Source organism: Girardinichthys multiradiatus, chromosome 14, assembly GCF_021462225.1.
Source record: "Girardinichthys multiradiatus isolate DD_20200921_A chromosome 14, DD_fGirMul_XY1, whole genome shotgun sequence".
Lineage (NCBI taxonomy): Eukaryota > Metazoa > Chordata > Actinopteri > Cyprinodontiformes > Goodeidae > Girardinichthys > Girardinichthys multiradiatus.
In genome coordinates, this window is record NC_061807.1 from 32,586,480 (window position 1) to 32,603,295 (window position 16,816).

The window sequence follows — 16,816 nt, forward strand, 5'->3', positions numbered from 1 at the left end:
AACTAGTTTTTTTACTCAGACCATCGTTCTCTCTCCAGCAGATAAACCTCAGCCTGTCCTCTCTGTGTCTCCATCATGGCTGAGTCCTGGAGCCTCAGTGACTCTGAGCTGTGGAGGGTTGGAGCATCCGTCTGCAGGATGGAGGTTCTTCTGGTATAAAATGGTTCCTAAAATATCCAGCAGCTCCTACAGCTTTGAGCTGCTGTCTGGTAGCTCCAATGGGACCGAACAGAACTCCTACATTGTTCATGGACCGACTCACACAGCTGGATATGTTTGCAGAGCAGGAAGAGGAGAACCAGCGTTTTACACTGAATACAGTGAAGCAAAGTTTGTCTGGTCTCAAGGTCAGTTTGTTTTCTTTTTTTTCTGGGATAGTGGGGCATTCATTTTGGATTTTTATTTAAAATAATAAATGAAAATGTTATAATGCTGTCCATTGTGTTTACAACCCATATTTTTATCTTAAGAACAGATCTATATTCCCCCATTAACTGGAAAATATGTTGTATCCTTCCTCTTAAATTAATGATGATAAACACACCGCAACACACAGTTTACTGAGTAAAAAAATATTAAGAAATGGCTATAAAGCTGAGACAACTCTAAACAATAATAAAATGTGAGTTAGGCTACGAAATACTGACGAATAAATTCTCAATCATAAGCCTAAAATGACTTATCTGACCACTTTATAAAGTTGTGTATATTTTTATCCAAAGAATATGATTTTGACACTATATAAACACACTGAACCTATATAACACTTTTCCAGTCATACAGACCACTCAAAGCACTTTACACTAGATCCACATTCACCCAATCACACACCGATAGGTAGGCAACTTGAGATTATCTTAAGAACAGAACTATATTCCTTGCCCGGATGCACATTGACATATGGCAGGATGAAGCTGGAATTGAACCCACAACCTTCTGATTGCAAGACGACTACTCTTCCTACTGAGCCACAGTCACCTCGAGTGCTGGTTTTAAGGAAAAGTCGTGGAATTAGAAGTAGCCAAGCACTTGCCTAATGTCACTAATGGGGGGCGGCATGGTGAGAGGAATACCGCCTAGCTGTAAACACAGCTTGCTTTCTGCTAAAGAGATAAGAAGAACTACAGCAAAGAATCCACAAGGATTCTTTCTGAGACACCAGGAGCCATTAAGAGACGACGTTAATGCAGTTCTCTGGGCACATAATCAGGTGCAGCAGTGAATGTATTTGTTACAATAACAGGAAGATTGAGCTGACTGAGCAGCTAACCACCCAGGCAACCCATATTGACATGTGTCATTTAAAGTAATTTTGGTTAGTAGGTCAGGTAATCCTTTTGAGACTTCAGTATTATTTTGATTTTTTCTGACATCGGCTGATGTAAACGAGCAGAATGTGGTCTCCTGAAGCCACAAATCTGACATGAATTGGTTGAGGATGATTGTTGTTATTCAGTGTTTATTATAAGACTGAATAGAGCTATTGTAAGCAACTTTACGGGATAACTATAGCCGTTAGCCGGGGCAGTTATGAGCACAGTTTTCCCTGTCAGGTCAACCCGCTCCTTGGTCCCTTCCTGGGTGATGTGCTTTCAGAGGATAACAAGACAGATCGTTTACTATTGTAAGTATGCTTGCAGCATGTTTGTGCAACATGGATTTAAAACTGAAACCAACTATGGAAGCAGAGAGGCGCAGCTTCAGCATCAGGAGGTGTGACAGAGACTGATAAGAGTTGTTTATAATCACACTATTCTTCAATGTTACGACAAAACTCAGCAGGACAGAATTTTGGCATATTTTCAAAACAATCAAGCAAAATAGTTTTATTTGTGGATTCTAAAAAAAATCACAAACCCTCTCTGCATCTCACTGTGCTGCCCATCGATGTCGGCAATTTCTATATACAGGTCCTTCTCAAAATATTAGCATATTGTGATAAAGTTCATTATTTTCCATAATGTCATGATGAAAATTTAACATTCATATATTTTAGATTCATTGCACACTAACTGAAATATTTCAGGTCTTTTATTGTCTTAATACGGATGATTTTGGCATACAGCTCATGAAAACCCAAAATTCCTATCTCACAAAATTAGCATATTTCATCCGACCAATAAAAGAAAAGTGTTTTTAATACAAAAAACATCAACCTTCAAATAATCATGTACAGTTATGCACTCAATACTTGGTCGGGAATCCTTTTGCAGAAATGACAGCTTCAATGCGGCGTGGCATGGAGGCAATCAGCCTGTGGCACTGCTGAGGTCTTATGGAGGCCCAGGATGCTTCGATAGCGGCCTTTAGCTCATCCAGAGTGTTGGGTCTTGAGTCTCTAAACGTTCTCTTCACAATATCCCACAGATTCTCTATGGGGTTCAGGTCAGGAGAGTTGGCAGGCCAATTGAGCACAGTGATACCATGGTCAGTAAACCATTTACCAGTGGTTTTGGCACTGTGAGCAGGTGCCAGGTCGTGCTGAAAAATGAAATCTTCCTCTCCATAAAGCTTTTCAGCAGATAGAAGCATGAAGTGCTCCAAAATCTCCTGATAGCTAGCTGCATTGACCCTGCCCTTGATAAAACACAGTGGACCAACACCAGCAGCTGACACGGCACCCCAGACCATCACTGACTGTGGGTACTTGACACTGGACTTCTGGCATTTTGGCATTTCCTTCTCCCCAGTCTTCCTCCAGACTCTGGCACCTTGATTTCCGAATGACATGCAGAATTTGCTTTCATCCGAAAAAAGTACTTTGGACCACTGAGCAACAGTCCAGTGCTGCTTCTCTGTAGCCCAGGTCAGGCGCTTCTGCCGCAGTTTCTGGTTCAAAAGTGGCTGGACCTGGGGAATGCGGCACCTGTAGCCCATTTCCTGCACACGCCTGTGCACGGTGGCTCTGGATGTTTCTACTCCAGACTCAGTCCACTGCTTCCGCAGGTCCCCCAAGGTCTGGAATCGGCTCTTCTCCACAATCTTCCTCAGGGTCCGGTCTCCTCTTCTCGTTGTGCAGCGTTCTCTGCCACACTTTTTCCTTCCCACAGACTTCCCACTGAGGTGCCTTGATACAGCACTCTGGGAACAGCCTATTCGTTCAGAAATTTCTTTCTGTGTCTTACCCTCTTGCTTGAGGGTGTCAATAGTGGCCTTCTGGACAGCAGTCAGGTCGGCAGTCTTACCCATGATTGTGGTTTTGAGTGATGAACCAAGCTGGGAGTTTTAAAGGCCTCAGGAATCTTTTGCAGGTGTTTAGAGTTAACTCGTTGATTCAGATGATTAGGTTCATAGCTCGTTTAGAGACCCTTTTAATGATATGCTAATTTTGTGAGATAGGAATTTTGGGTTTTCATGAGCTGTATGCCAAAATCATCCGTATTAAGACAATAAAAGACCTGAAATATTTCAGTTAGTGTGCAATGAATCTAAAATATATGAATGTTAAATTTTCATCATGACATTATGGAAAATAATGAACTTTAGCACAATATGCTAATATTTTGAGAAGTACCTGTAAAGTAGGGTTGTGCATTTTCACCTTCTGAAACAATGCGATTTAAAAAAATGTCTGTGTGTAAGGAGACAGCACAGCACTCTGATACTCAAATCAATTTAATTAAATTTTATTTATATAGCGCCAATTTACAACACGTCGTCTCAAGGCACTTTACAAAGTCAATTGAATCGAATCATACAGATTTCAGGTCAGGTTCATACATTCCAATTGATCCTAACAATCAAACAGTGCAATCAGATTCTGTTTTTTATTCAAATTTGTTAAAAGGTTTTTCTATCTAAGGAAACCCAGCAGATTGCATCTAGTCAGTGACTTGTAGCATTCCCTCCTCCTGGATGAGCATGTAGAGACAGTGGACAGTCACTGCCGTTGACTTTGCAGCAATCCCTCATACTGAGCATGCATGTAGCGACAGTGGAGAGGAAAAACTCCCTTTTAACACGAAGAAACCTCCAGCAGAACCAGGCTCAGTGTGAGTGGCCATCTGCCACGACCGACTGGGGGTTTGAGAGAACAGAGCAGAGACACAAAAAGAACACAGAAGCACTGATCCAGGAGTACTTTCTATGGGAAGGAAAAGTAAATGTTAATGGATGTAGATTCTTTAGTGGTTTCACCTTTAGAAAGATAAAAAACAGAGAGAGAACAGAGTTAAAAACTGAAATAACAGCCAATTACGCAAAAATGGAGAGTAGTAAGAGACTGTAGCAGAGTAAATGAAAGTGGTCATTATGTCCTCCAGCAGTCTAAGCCTATAGCAGTGTTAACGATGCACACAGTTGAGCCCACCCACAAACATGACGTTTCTAGCACATTGAAGGATTGGGCTTCGATGTCCCTCCACAGCTACAGCTGCTTTGTTTCTTTCAGAAACGCCTGCATAACATAGGTCATCATTACCACATCCTTATCAGAGACATCCCACCCTGATACTCAGAGGTAGAGAACCAGGAACTTATACCACAAGGCAGCTTCATTGTAATTGTGTTCATATGCAAACTATACACCTCTGTTGCATAAGCATCTCCACAGCCAGCACTGAAACCGTTCTGTTCACACCCAAAACACTCTAAGACAAACATAAAGTACATATAAATTCCCATCAGCAGCATAACTACAGAGATAGCTCAGGATAACCTAAGCCACTCCAACTATAAGCTTTATCAAAAAGGACAGTTTTAAGCCTAGCCTTAAAAGTAGACAGGGTGTCTGCCTCACGGACTAAAACTGGGAGCTGGTTCCACAGGAGAGGAGCCTGATAACTAAAGGATCTGCCTCCCATTCTACTTCTAGAGACTCTAGGAACCACCAGTAAACCTGCAGTCTGAGAACGAAGTGCTCTGTTAGGAACATATGGAACAATCAGATCTCTGATGTATGATGGAGCTAGATCATTAAGGGCTTTATATGTGAAGAGGAGAATTTTAAGTTATATTCTGGATTTAACAGGGAGCCAATGAAGGGAAGCTAAAATAGGAGAAATATGATCTCTCTTTTTAATTTTCATCAGAACTCTTCCTGCAGCATTTTGGGTCAGCTGATCAATCCACCAGCTTCCTGTTTATTATTGCTATCCTATTTATTATTAATTATTGGTCCAGAGCTCTGGAACCATGAAACTTTAATTATATTATTGACTGTAGTGGAATTTTTTTGGTCTTTTATATTTTCACTTTTATCATTTCTGCCATGTGTTTTTTGTTTCTAATCACTTATCTTTTAAAAAGGTGGGCTGCATGGTGGCACAGTTGGTAGCACTGTTGCCTTGCAGCAAGAAGGTCTTGGGTTCCATTCCCAGCCAGGGGTCTTTCTGCATGGAGTTTGTATGTTCTCTCCGTGCATGCGTGGGTTCTCACTGGGTACTCTGGCTTCCTCCCACAGTCCAAAGACATGCCTGTTAGGTTAATTGGTCTCTCTAAATTGCCCTTAGGTGTATGAATGAGTGTGTGTGTGGTTGTTTGAGTGTTGCCCTGTGATGGAATGGCGACCTGTCCAGGCTGTACCCCTCCTCCCCCCTATAGACTGCTGGAGATGGGCACCAGCTTCCCTGTGACCCACTATGGAAGAAGCTGTATAGAAAAATGACTGACTGACTTTTAAAAGTCACAGTATATTACAGCTCAATTTTAGTATTTATTCAGTTTTTTCAATACTATTGTTTGAAGGTGCTATACAAAAATGTGTTCTTATTATTTGTCAGACTCTCATCCAGCAGCTTCTCTCTCAGTGAATCCCGACAGAGTTCAACATTTTATTGATCAGTCTGTCACACTGAGCTGTAGCGGGAACAATACCATGTGGAGAGTGAGGAGGTTTACAGAAACAGCCAGCCCATCATACATTCAGTGCTCCAACTGGGGAACATTGTCTGGATCCTCATGTACCATAAACCAACTCTGGAATCACAGTGGAGTGTCCTGGTGTGAGTCTGGATCAGGAGATTTCAGCAACGCTGTCAACATCACTGTACAGGGTAGGTTGTGATTTATGATGTTTTCTTTTACTTTTTCCTGTGTTTTAAACATTATTAATAATTCAGAGTATCTGCAGATACTGTAAATATAACCTTTTGTTGTTCTGTGACACCTACAGGTCCTTCTCAAAATATTAGCATATTGTGATAAAGTTCATTATTTTCCATAATGTCATGATGAAAATTTAACATTCATATATTTTAGATTCATTGCACACTAACTGAAATATTTCAGGTCTTTTATTGTCTTAATACGGATGATTTTGGCATACAGCTCATGAAAACCCAAAATTCCTATCTCACAAAATTAGCATATTTCATCCGACCAATAAAAGAAAAGTGTTTTTAATACAAAAAACGTCAACCTTCAAATAATCATGTACAGTTATGCACTCAATACTTGGTCGGGAATCCTTTGGCAGAAATGACTGCTTCAATGCGGCGTGGCATGGAGGCAATCAGCCTGTGGCACTGCTGAGGTCTTATGGAGGCCCAGGATGCTTCGATAGCGGCCTTTAGCTCATCCAGAGTGTTGGGTCTTGAGTTTCTCAACGTTCTCTTCACAATATCCCACAGATTCTCTATGGGGTTCAGGTCAGGAGAGTTGGCAGGCCAATTGAGCACAGTGATACCATGGTCAGTAAACCATTTACCAGTGGTTTTGGCACTGTGAGCAGGTGCCAGGTCGTGCTGAAAAATGAAATCTTCATCTCCATAAAGCTTTTCAGCAGATGGAAGCATGAAGTGCTCCAAAATCTCCTGATAGCTAGCTGCATTGACCCTGCCCTTGATAAAACACAGTGGACCAACACCAGCAGCTGACACGGCACCCCAGACCATCACTGACTGTGGGTACTTGACACTGGACTTCTGGCATTTTGGCATTTCCTTCTCCCCAGTCTTCCTCCAGACTCTGGCACCTTGATTTCCGAATGACATGCAGAATTTGCTTTCATCCAAAAAAAGTACTTTGGACCACTGAGCAACAGTCCAGTGCTGCTTTTCTGTAGCCCAGGTCAGGCGCTTCTGCCGCTGTTTCTGGTTCAAAAGTGGCTTGACCTGGGGAATGCGGCACCTGTAGCCCATTTCCTGCACACGCCTGTGCACGGTGGCTCTGGATGTTTCTACTCCAGACTCAGTCCACTGCTTCCGCAGGTCCCCCAAGGTCTGGAATCGGCCCTTCTCCACAATCTTCCTCAGGGTCCGGTCACCTCTTCTCGTTGTGCAGCGTTTTCTGCCACACTTTTTCCTTCCCACAGACTTCCCACTGAGGTGCCTTGATACAGCAGTCTGGGAACAGCCTATTCGTTCAGAAATTTCTTTCTGTGTCTTACCCTCTTGCTTGAGGGTGTCAATAGTGGCCTTCTGGACAGCAGTCAGGTCGGCAGTCTTACCCATGATTGGGGTTTTGAGTGATGAACCAGGCTGGGAGTTTTAAAGGCCTCAGGAATCTTTTGCAGGTGTTTAGAGTTAACTCGTTGATTCAGATGATTAGGTTCATAGCTCGTTTAGAGACCCTTTTAATGATATGCTAATTTTGTGAGATAGGAATTTTGGGTTTTCATGAGCTGTATGCCAAAATCATCCGTATTAAGACAATAAAAGACCTGAAATATTTCAGTTAGTGTGCAATGAATCTAAAATATATGAATGTTAAATTTTCATCATGACATTATGGAAAATAATAAACTTTATCACAATATGCTAATATTTTGAGAAGGACCTGTACATTGTACGCTCTTTAGGTAAACTTGAAAAATGAATCAATAAAAATAAAGCGTTTCACATGTCTAGCAGAAATGATCAAGTCTTTTCTTCCTTCAAAACAGTGCAGCTCAGCTTCCTTCTTTGAATATTGTAAAATCAGTTTTCCTTTCTTAGTTGAAGGATGCAGTTTTGTAAACATGTAATGTGACTGGGAAAACCTAGTATAGGACAGAGAAATTGAAATATAGTTTAAATTTAGCCAGATGAGGTGAGTACAATAAGATCAAGGGCATAATTTGTAGAGGGGTTTTGACCCCCCCAAAAAATCTGATCCAGTCAATATTACCCCCCAATAAAATAACATCATTCCGATTTCCAAATATATCCTGCATAAATAACTTGTTGATTTTCTTTTATTTTCATTTGCCAACAAAACACCTGGTAATATAAACCCCCTCCTCCCAAAAACTTGGTGTCAACCAACCAGATTTTTCCACCAAGCTGCACTGTTCACTGTACTTTTGATTCAGTCGCTGGTGAAAGTGGTTGTACTCTGAAAAAAACGGACAGACAACAATTTATTTACTGTTGGTCAACAACAACCCCTTGAAAAGGAGCAACAATCAATGTTAATTTAGCTGATGATTTGCTGCTCACCCATGTAGACTAGCTCCTAAATACAGTGGTACCGAGGTGCTTTGTTAGACCTGTCACCTGGACCTCTGGGGCTGAAGCTCCAGATGTTTTCAGAACAAACCCGAATCTCATGAAAGAAGATATTCTGTTGAGTTCCATATTGTGACGTTCCGCTGAGTTACCCAAGCACCAGACAGGAGTTTTGCGATCAACACTGTTTATTTGGGTCAGCATAACAGAACAGGTCTCACAGGGTACAGCCGCTAATAACAAATTCATTTCTACCATAAACATCTAAGTGCATTTTATGTTTATATGAAACTAATTTTGTCATTAATAATTCAGAATAACTACCATCTAATTTCTGGGAAGGGATTGTGTGATTTTTAGTAAAAGGTGGTCCTTGTATTAACTCTGTTTAACATGTGGCAACTTTGCAAATATTTCTGTATGAACCAGTATTTTGTTTTGCTGACCAAAACCTGATATTCTGATTGTTTTACAGATGATTATTCTGCTCCTATCCTGGTGAGCCCCGTCCATCCTGTGACTGAGGGAGATCCTGTTACTCTGAGCTGCAGAGATAAAGAACTAAAACTACTCTCCAACATGTTTTTCTATCACAATAACAAACTCCTCCACAATGACAGCAGAGAGGAGCTGAAGATCTCTGCAGTGTCAAAGTCAGATGAAGGTTTCTACAAGTGTAAACATTCAGGAAATGAGTCACTACAGAGCTGGATGTCAGTTAGAGGTGAGGAGGATGAAAACATTTGATGCTTTTTATTCAGTAAAACCATTTATGCAGTTGTTTGAGATGAACACTGAGGATATTTATTCCATTTTAATGTTTCTCATTCCCAGTAACAATGTCTAGTCCTGTCAGCTCTTCATTTCCTGTGCCTCTGATTGTTGGACCAGTTAGTGGAATCATTCTCATTATTCTCCTGCTCTTGTTGTGGCGCTACAGACGCTTTAAGGGTGAGACCTTTTTGTTCTCATACTGTAGTGGACTATAGAGTAAGTTTAATACTTTTTAAATATATTTAGCGTTTTGACAAAAATGAGGAGCAAGAAAATTTTCACCACATTGCAACAAATTTCCCTTTTTCCCTGTCCACAGATTTATGCATCAGGCGCATCAGGTTTGTGCACTGGTTTTTACTTTTGTCTGATCCTAAACATTCATCAACCCTCCTTTTGAATTTATTAAAATATAACTTTTACATAATTTAGTTCAGAGAGCAGCAGTCAGAGCTCCACCAGAGATCATGGAGTCAACCAGAGAGACAGTCAAGTTTACAGCTCTCTGCTACACGGTTAGTAACAAAGTTGTTCATGTACACTTTAGATTAGCTCCCCAAAAAGGATTTGTTTGGAGGTGATTTAATTTTTATGCAGCATTTATCAAAAGGCTTAAAACAGACACATTGGAGGTTATTTCAAGAAACAGAAAAAAACTGTTAAACTTGATGTACATCTGATTCTACTGTGAAGTCAGAATGTATGGCAATTAAAAAAAATAAACATTATGATTCTTCTACTGTCCAACACAGCAATACATGGAAACAATACAGCTCTACATAAAGTATGCTGTCCTGCTACTTATGGGGTATTTCACTTTTACACAGTAACTATAGTAAAGAACTGCATTGTAGTATTGTAAGATTTAAGTTTGTAGGGTAAAAATAATATTGGGTCGTATTTGTGGCAGATAACCTGGTACTAAAAAATGACAAATTCTTAAATTAGCCCAAAACAGGGCATAAATTAATATTTTATATTCTGTGTTTCATATTCTTATATAATTCTAATCTTGACCTTTTTATTGTTTTGCAGGTGATACCTCTGAGTATGAGTCGATTCAACCAGCCACTAATAATGGTAAACTATGTTTCCTGGAGCTGTTAGAGATAATTTCTGTAGATAGACAGTAGATTTTAAAATTCAATTAACATTTTTTTTTCACTAACAGATTAATTTCATATACTTAATGAGTTTAACACATAGTGTCATGTTCCTAGAACGTTTCCTGACCCACAGAATCATACTCAGAGACCAGAGAATGTCAATATAAAGGATTTACGAGGACCAGGGAGTTAACGGTACAACTAGGGAGGCTTCTGTACAGATTCAGCGGCTTCTGGAGGGAGAGGGAAGCAGCTAGAAGAAGCGGTAGATCCAACTAGATTTAATCAAAGTGTGTGGGCAAATAAGGAGAGGCTTACTGGTTCTGATTCTGAAGATCAAGTTGAGAGGAAGAAGATCATGTCGAGTCCCGAGTGTGAGCTGTTGTAGTGAGGTCTAGCGATCCTGAGAAGGTGAACAGTGATTCGGGATCCAGGCGGTTAGTGTTGAAGAGAGGGCAGACAGGTGATGGCTGGAGACCGGGAGCTGCCGTGGACAACCGTGGGTAATGGTTCCCAGGAAAGTCTGGAAAGGACGACATTTGTCAAATGAATCCAGGAGTGGCGAGAAAACCAAACTGAGCTTTAACCTGAAGGCACAGAAAAATACGAGGAGTAAGCTGAAGACTGGGTAAGGGAAAAGACATCAAAGATTATCTTAGAAGCAAAGTGACTATCAAACTAGCAAGAGTTCTAGGATAGAGTTTTCTCTTGACTACCATAGAGGTTGTTCATCAGGGGAAGAATGGTTGTTCCAACAGCTCCTTATATCCCAGCAGACAGCTTGGAGAAATCACAGACAGGTGTGCAGCACTGGCCACACCCACCATCAGAGATCTTCTTAAGGAAGAGACCTCACAACCTCAAACCGACACACAACTCACACACCAGCATAATGACACATACACAACACAAATAAATGAATATATTCAGACATTAATACTTCTCCTGTAGTGTTCCTAAAGTAGTCCTGTAGTACAAATATTTGTTTGCTTGTGAAAACCAGGATCAGCATAGTGGTAGACCAACAGCTAGAATGAAGAAAAATAAGTTTTAAGAGTTTTTCACCCTAAACATACGCTGTTGTTATTGTTGATGATTTATGATATCAACAGGAAACCCTGATGATCCAGAGAAGGATGCTGTTTACACGAACATATAAAACAGAAACAGCTGGTAGGTGCATTCAGCTCCAACTGCCAATGTGTTCAATGACATGTGTCCACATGCTAAGACTCTGCAGGTAATTAAAACTCACCATGAAGTTCAGACCATCATCGGCGCCTTTTAGCATCTAAATGCTTCCACTAAACAGCAGCAGAAACTGTCAGATCAGACAACCAGCTGAGGACTTTTAGAGTTCTGGTTAACTGTTTGACTTTCATTGGCATTAATATTTTGTTTTATTTGTAGAGAAATGTTGTGTAGTGATGTTTGCACAAAAAAGACATAGTGATTGTTCTGAATATTTTAACTTAGAAATCATCAGCTGATCTCACTTTATCACAGCATCAAACCCAAATTACTTCTACTACAAATGATTGCTGTCTTCTAAAAAATAGTGAGGCCTGCTTTTTATTTTAGAATCCATTGAATGCTAAAACAATCCACCACAATGAAGAGAAAACCATCAGAAAAATTTATAAACTCTGTACTTTGCAAATATTCAATGTCCTTTCATATAATTTCAAGTATTAAATTTGTTAAATGTACAGGTCCTTCTCAAAATATTAGCATATTGTGATAAAGTTCATTATTTTCCATAATGTCATGATGAAAATTTAACATTCATATATTTTAGATTCATTGCACACTAACTGAAATATTTCAGGTCTTTTATTGTCTTAATACGGATGATTTTGGCATACAGCTCATGAAAACCCAAAATTCCTATCTCACAAAATTAGCATATTTCATCCGACCAATAAAAGAAAAGTGTTTTTAATACAAAAAACGTCAACCTTCAAATAATCATGTACAGTTATTCACTCAATACTTGGTCGGGAATCCTTTTGCAGAAATGACTCCTTCAATGCGGCGTGGCATGGAGGTAATCAGCCTGTGGCACTGCTGAGGTCTTATGGAGGCCCAGGATGCTTCGATAGCGGCCTTTAGCTCATCCAGAGTGTTGGGTCTTGAGTCTCTCAACGTTCTCTTCACAATATCCCACAGATTCTCTATGGGGTTCAGGTCAGGAGAGTTGGCAGGCCAATTGAGCACAGTGATACCATGGTCAGTAAACCATTTACCAGTGGTTTTGGCACTGTGAGCAGGTGCCAGGTCGTGCTGAAAAATGAAATCTTCATCTCCATAAAGCTTTTCAGCAGATGGAAGCATGAAGTGCTCCAAAATCTCCTGATAGCTAGCTGCATTGACCCTGCCCTTGATAAAACACAGTGGACCAACACCAGCAGCTGACACGGCACCCCAGACCATCACTGACTGTGGGTACTTGATACTGGACTTCTGGCATTTTGGCATTTCCTTCTCCCCAGTCTTCCTCCAGACTCTGGCACCTTGATTTCCGAATGACATGCAGAATTTGCTTTCATCCGAAAAAAGTACTTTGGACCACTGAGCAACAGTCCAGTGCTGCTTCTCTGTAGCCCAGGTCTGGGGAATGCGGCACCTGTAGCCCATTTCCTGCACACGCCTGTGCACGGTGGCTCTGGATGTTTCTACTCCAGACTCAGTCCACTGGTTCCGCAGGTCCCCCAAGGTCTGGAATCGGCCCTTCTCCACAATCTTCCTCAGGGTCCGGTCACCTCTTCTCGTTGTGCAGCGTTTTCTGCCACACTTTTTCCTTCCCACAGACTTCCCACTGAGGTGCCTTGATACAGCACTCTGGGAACAGCCTATTCATTCAGAAATTTATTTCTGTGTCTTACCCTCTTGCTTGAGGGTGTCAATAGTGGCCTTCTGGACAGCAGTCAGGCCAGCAGTCTTACCCATGATTGGGGTTTTGAGTGATGAACCAGGCTGGGAGTTTTAAAGGCCTCAGGAATCTTTTGCAGGTGTTTAGAGTTAACTCGTTGATTCAGATGATTAGGTTCATAGCTCGTTTAGAGACCCTTTTCATGATATGCTAATTTTGTGAGATAGGAATTTTGGGTTTTCATGAGCTGTATGCCAAAATCATCCATATTAAGACAATAAAAGACCTGAAATATTTCAGTTAGTGTGCAATGAATCTAAAATATATGAATGTTAAATTTTCATCATGACATTATGGAAAATAATAAACTTTATCACAATATGCTAATATTTTGAGAAGGACCTGTATATATTTGTGTTTTTTCTTTGTATTTGACTTGCACATTCACAGTAAACGTTTGCAGCTACGTAGTAATGAGCAGTAAATTATTTAAAGTAGTGTCAATCTTTGGAAATGTGCACAACAGTAAAATCTTCATGGGTAACTATGTTATTACCAATGATTACAAAACAGGAAGACTTTTGATGTTCTCGCACGTTTCTCTTTCTTTAGAAAAGTGGAGTCCTGCAGAAACGGATGGAGCAGTTTATTCTGAGATCACATCAACAATGGCTCTGGATGACAATGCTGCATGTAGGCCGCCTGGTGGTTTAGGGTGGAAATGATTACTACATAAAAAATTCCACATTCTTATGTGTTTCTGAGATCTTTCTGTGCAGGAAGCTGCATTAACAAATGTTTTATGAAACTGCTGTAAGCAGCTCGGGAATAAAGATACCAGACTGGCACAAAAGTTGGAACACATATAATTTCATGTTTTGTGAAGGCTCAAAGTACGCGGCACTGTTTTTATTTTAAAATAAAAGTATATGCTTTTAGTCGGAAAACAACACTGTAATAGCATACTGGTGACGGCGATGGTGGTAAGGGTTCATCTTGTAACTGGTGACTCGCTGGTTGAAACCTTTGGTTTGACCAGCAACCAACATATAAAATATGCCATTTTTCACTTCATGAAAGACATTTTATATTTCAAGAACTGTAAAAGGTAAGTTAGGTCAATTCAAATAAACAATTTAATCATATTGGGTTAGTATTTATCTCTGGTGTTGGTTTTAGGGTTTATGTATATAGCTTAGATTTTTATACGGTTTATGGAGTGTTTTAGTTAGTTTTATGTACTTATATTAACAGGTACATCCCTGGGAGAGTTTCAGTGGTTTTAGCCAGTTAGTGAAAACTCTTTTACTCCATCTGCTGAAGGGCGGCCAACCTAACAGTCACTATTTCTCCTCCTAATAAATATAGAATATCTTATGATTTCTAAAACAGAATTAGTGCATTTTTAAACAACCAATTTAAGAATGTGCAACTGCTGCCTTGTATTTGTGCAGAAGAGAAAATCTGGCCACACAAAATTTGTTCTGTGACTTCAGATTTACTGAGAACCAATAAAGACTCCAAAGAGAACTTCAGAAGTGGATCACAAGGGGATGCTCCTGTTAATATGCCATGTTTTTGCTATGTAATAAAATGAGACAATAATAAATAAATAAAAGTCCAATCTTTACTATACCATATACATCCTTCTGTACAATTCAAGTAAAACAAACAAATCTGCATTTGAAAAATGCAAATATAAAAAGTTTAATAACCTGATTGCATAAATTTGCACATCCATAAAATAAAACATTTGTTTAACCCCTTTTTGGTTTAATTTTCTCATTAAGTCTTCCTAGCGTGTCCACTGCTGTTAGTTATAGTAATTATGATTTAACTTAGACACACATACAGATCAGTACACAACCTATGATTAAAAGCACATTGCTCAAGGGTGCATTGAGATGTGGTGGTTGGGAAGCTGGAGTCAAACCAACAGTAGAAGGACCTGCGATCTTCCTGCTGAGCCACAGTCACCCACATGGAAAGCTGCAAGCAGCCATCAATGAAGAGGGAAAATATTAGATAACAGTGACATTAGTAAAACTGGAGTAAACTTGATAAACAGATAAGAGGTTAATTTATGTCTGGCCATGCCCAAAACCCGACAAGGAGCTGCAGGAATTTCTGGCAAGTACTGGTTATTGTGTTCTACATGTGACAACAATCTCCTGTATTCTCTACATGGTGACAAAGGAGCAGGGTTGTTATACAGAAACATTTTATTCCAAAGAAAACATTCAGGCCTGGCTGGCCTAAGAAAATATGCTATGATCTGATGAAACCAAACTGTCTGTTAGAAAGCTGAATATTAAGAGAGATTTAATTTTCCGCCAAACTGTGAATCCAAGCATGCATCCACATCCACCAAATACAACTTTGAGGAGGGAAATTGAGGTTTTCGAATGGCTTTGCCAGAGTCCAGAACAGAAACAGAAAATTAATGGGGTCACCTAAAGAGATCTGTAGAAAAGAGAAGTTCTCACAAGCTAATTGATTTGGAGAACTTTGTTAAGACATGGACTTTTGCTAAGCCATGCTGAGACAGGACGTCAGACTCCTCCCAAGTCAAGGCTGAATACCAAACTTTAAACAAAAGATGTCTCAACAAAGTATTTGCAACAACATTAATTTTTCTCAGCTTTCCTCCTAACAGATTTATGTGTTTTTCTGTTGAATTGTGGAGGATATACAACACATTAAAGTTAGAAAACATTTTGAAAGGATTTATCCAATTTTTCTGCATCAGAAAAAAACATGTTTGAAGGACCAGTCCCATGGTGTACAGCATGCTAGAGTGGCCAGAAAAACTGAAGTCCCAGTTCCACAAAGACGGTATATCAAGGTCTGATAAGGACATTTGTAAAACACCATCAGGTCAAAGAAACACGACGCAATCTGTAGAAGTAGACAACATGTTGAATGTACTAAGGAGTAAAACTTACAAAGGCACAAATAAATACAACATGTAACACAGTGGTTTTCAATCCTGGTCCTCAGGAAGGGAAACGCCTAAAATCATGCAGGACATAGAGCGTTTCCCTTCCTGAGGACCAGGATTGAAAACCACTGAACTAACATGTGATGATAAAATGATTCATCTTGGTTGTTAAAAGCAATCATATTGGTTAGAAGTTTGTGTGTTCAATGAAATTAAAACAGGTTATTGGTGGACAGCTGTCTCCTAACAGCTAACCACTAGGTGGTGTTTTGGTTATTATTTCTATACAGGTCCTTCTCAAAATATTAGCATATTGTGATAAAGTTCATTATTTTCCATAATGTAATGATGAAAATTTAACATTCATATATTTTAGATTCATTGCACACTAACTGAAATATTTCAGGTCTTTTATTGTCTTAATACAGATGATTTTGGCATACAGCTCATGAAAACCCAAAATTCCTATCTCACAAAATTAGCATATCATTAAAAGGGTCTCTAAACGAGCTATGAACCTAATCATCTGAATCAACGAGTTAACTCTAAACACCTGCAAAAGATTCCTGAGGCCTTTAAAACTCCCAGCCTGGTTCATCACTCAAAACCCCAATCATGGGTAAGACTGCCGACCTGACTGCTGTCCAGAAGGCCACTATTGACACCCTCAAGCAAGAGGGTAAGACACAGAAAGAAATTTCTGAACGAATAGGCTGTTCCCAGAGTGCTGTATCAAGGCACCTCAGTGGGAAGTCTG

The 16,816-nt window shown here is 39.9% G+C and overlaps 1 protein-coding gene across 1 annotated transcript in view; it reads left to right on the top strand.

The window, feature by feature from the left end:
• Positions 1-14,731, top strand: part of LOC124880330 (hemicentin-2-like) — a 32,180-nt gene extending 17,449 nt beyond the window's left edge. The window contains exons 9-17 of the mRNA XM_047385374.1: positions 39-347; positions 5,721-5,993; positions 8,842-9,090; positions 9,201-9,317; positions 9,460-9,481; positions 9,573-9,655; positions 10,176-10,220; positions 11,359-11,419; positions 13,731-14,731. Coding sequence (XP_047241330.1) covers positions 39-347; positions 5,721-5,993; positions 8,842-9,090; positions 9,201-9,317; positions 9,460-9,481; positions 9,573-9,655; positions 10,176-10,220; positions 11,359-11,405 — 1,145 coding nt within the window. The 3' untranslated portion in view covers positions 11,406-11,419; positions 13,731-14,731. The remainder of the gene's footprint in view (positions 1-38; positions 348-5,720; positions 5,994-8,841; positions 9,091-9,200; positions 9,318-9,459; positions 9,482-9,572; positions 9,656-10,175; positions 10,221-11,358; positions 11,420-13,730) is intronic.
• Positions 14,732-16,816: the final 2,085 nt, after the last annotated feature.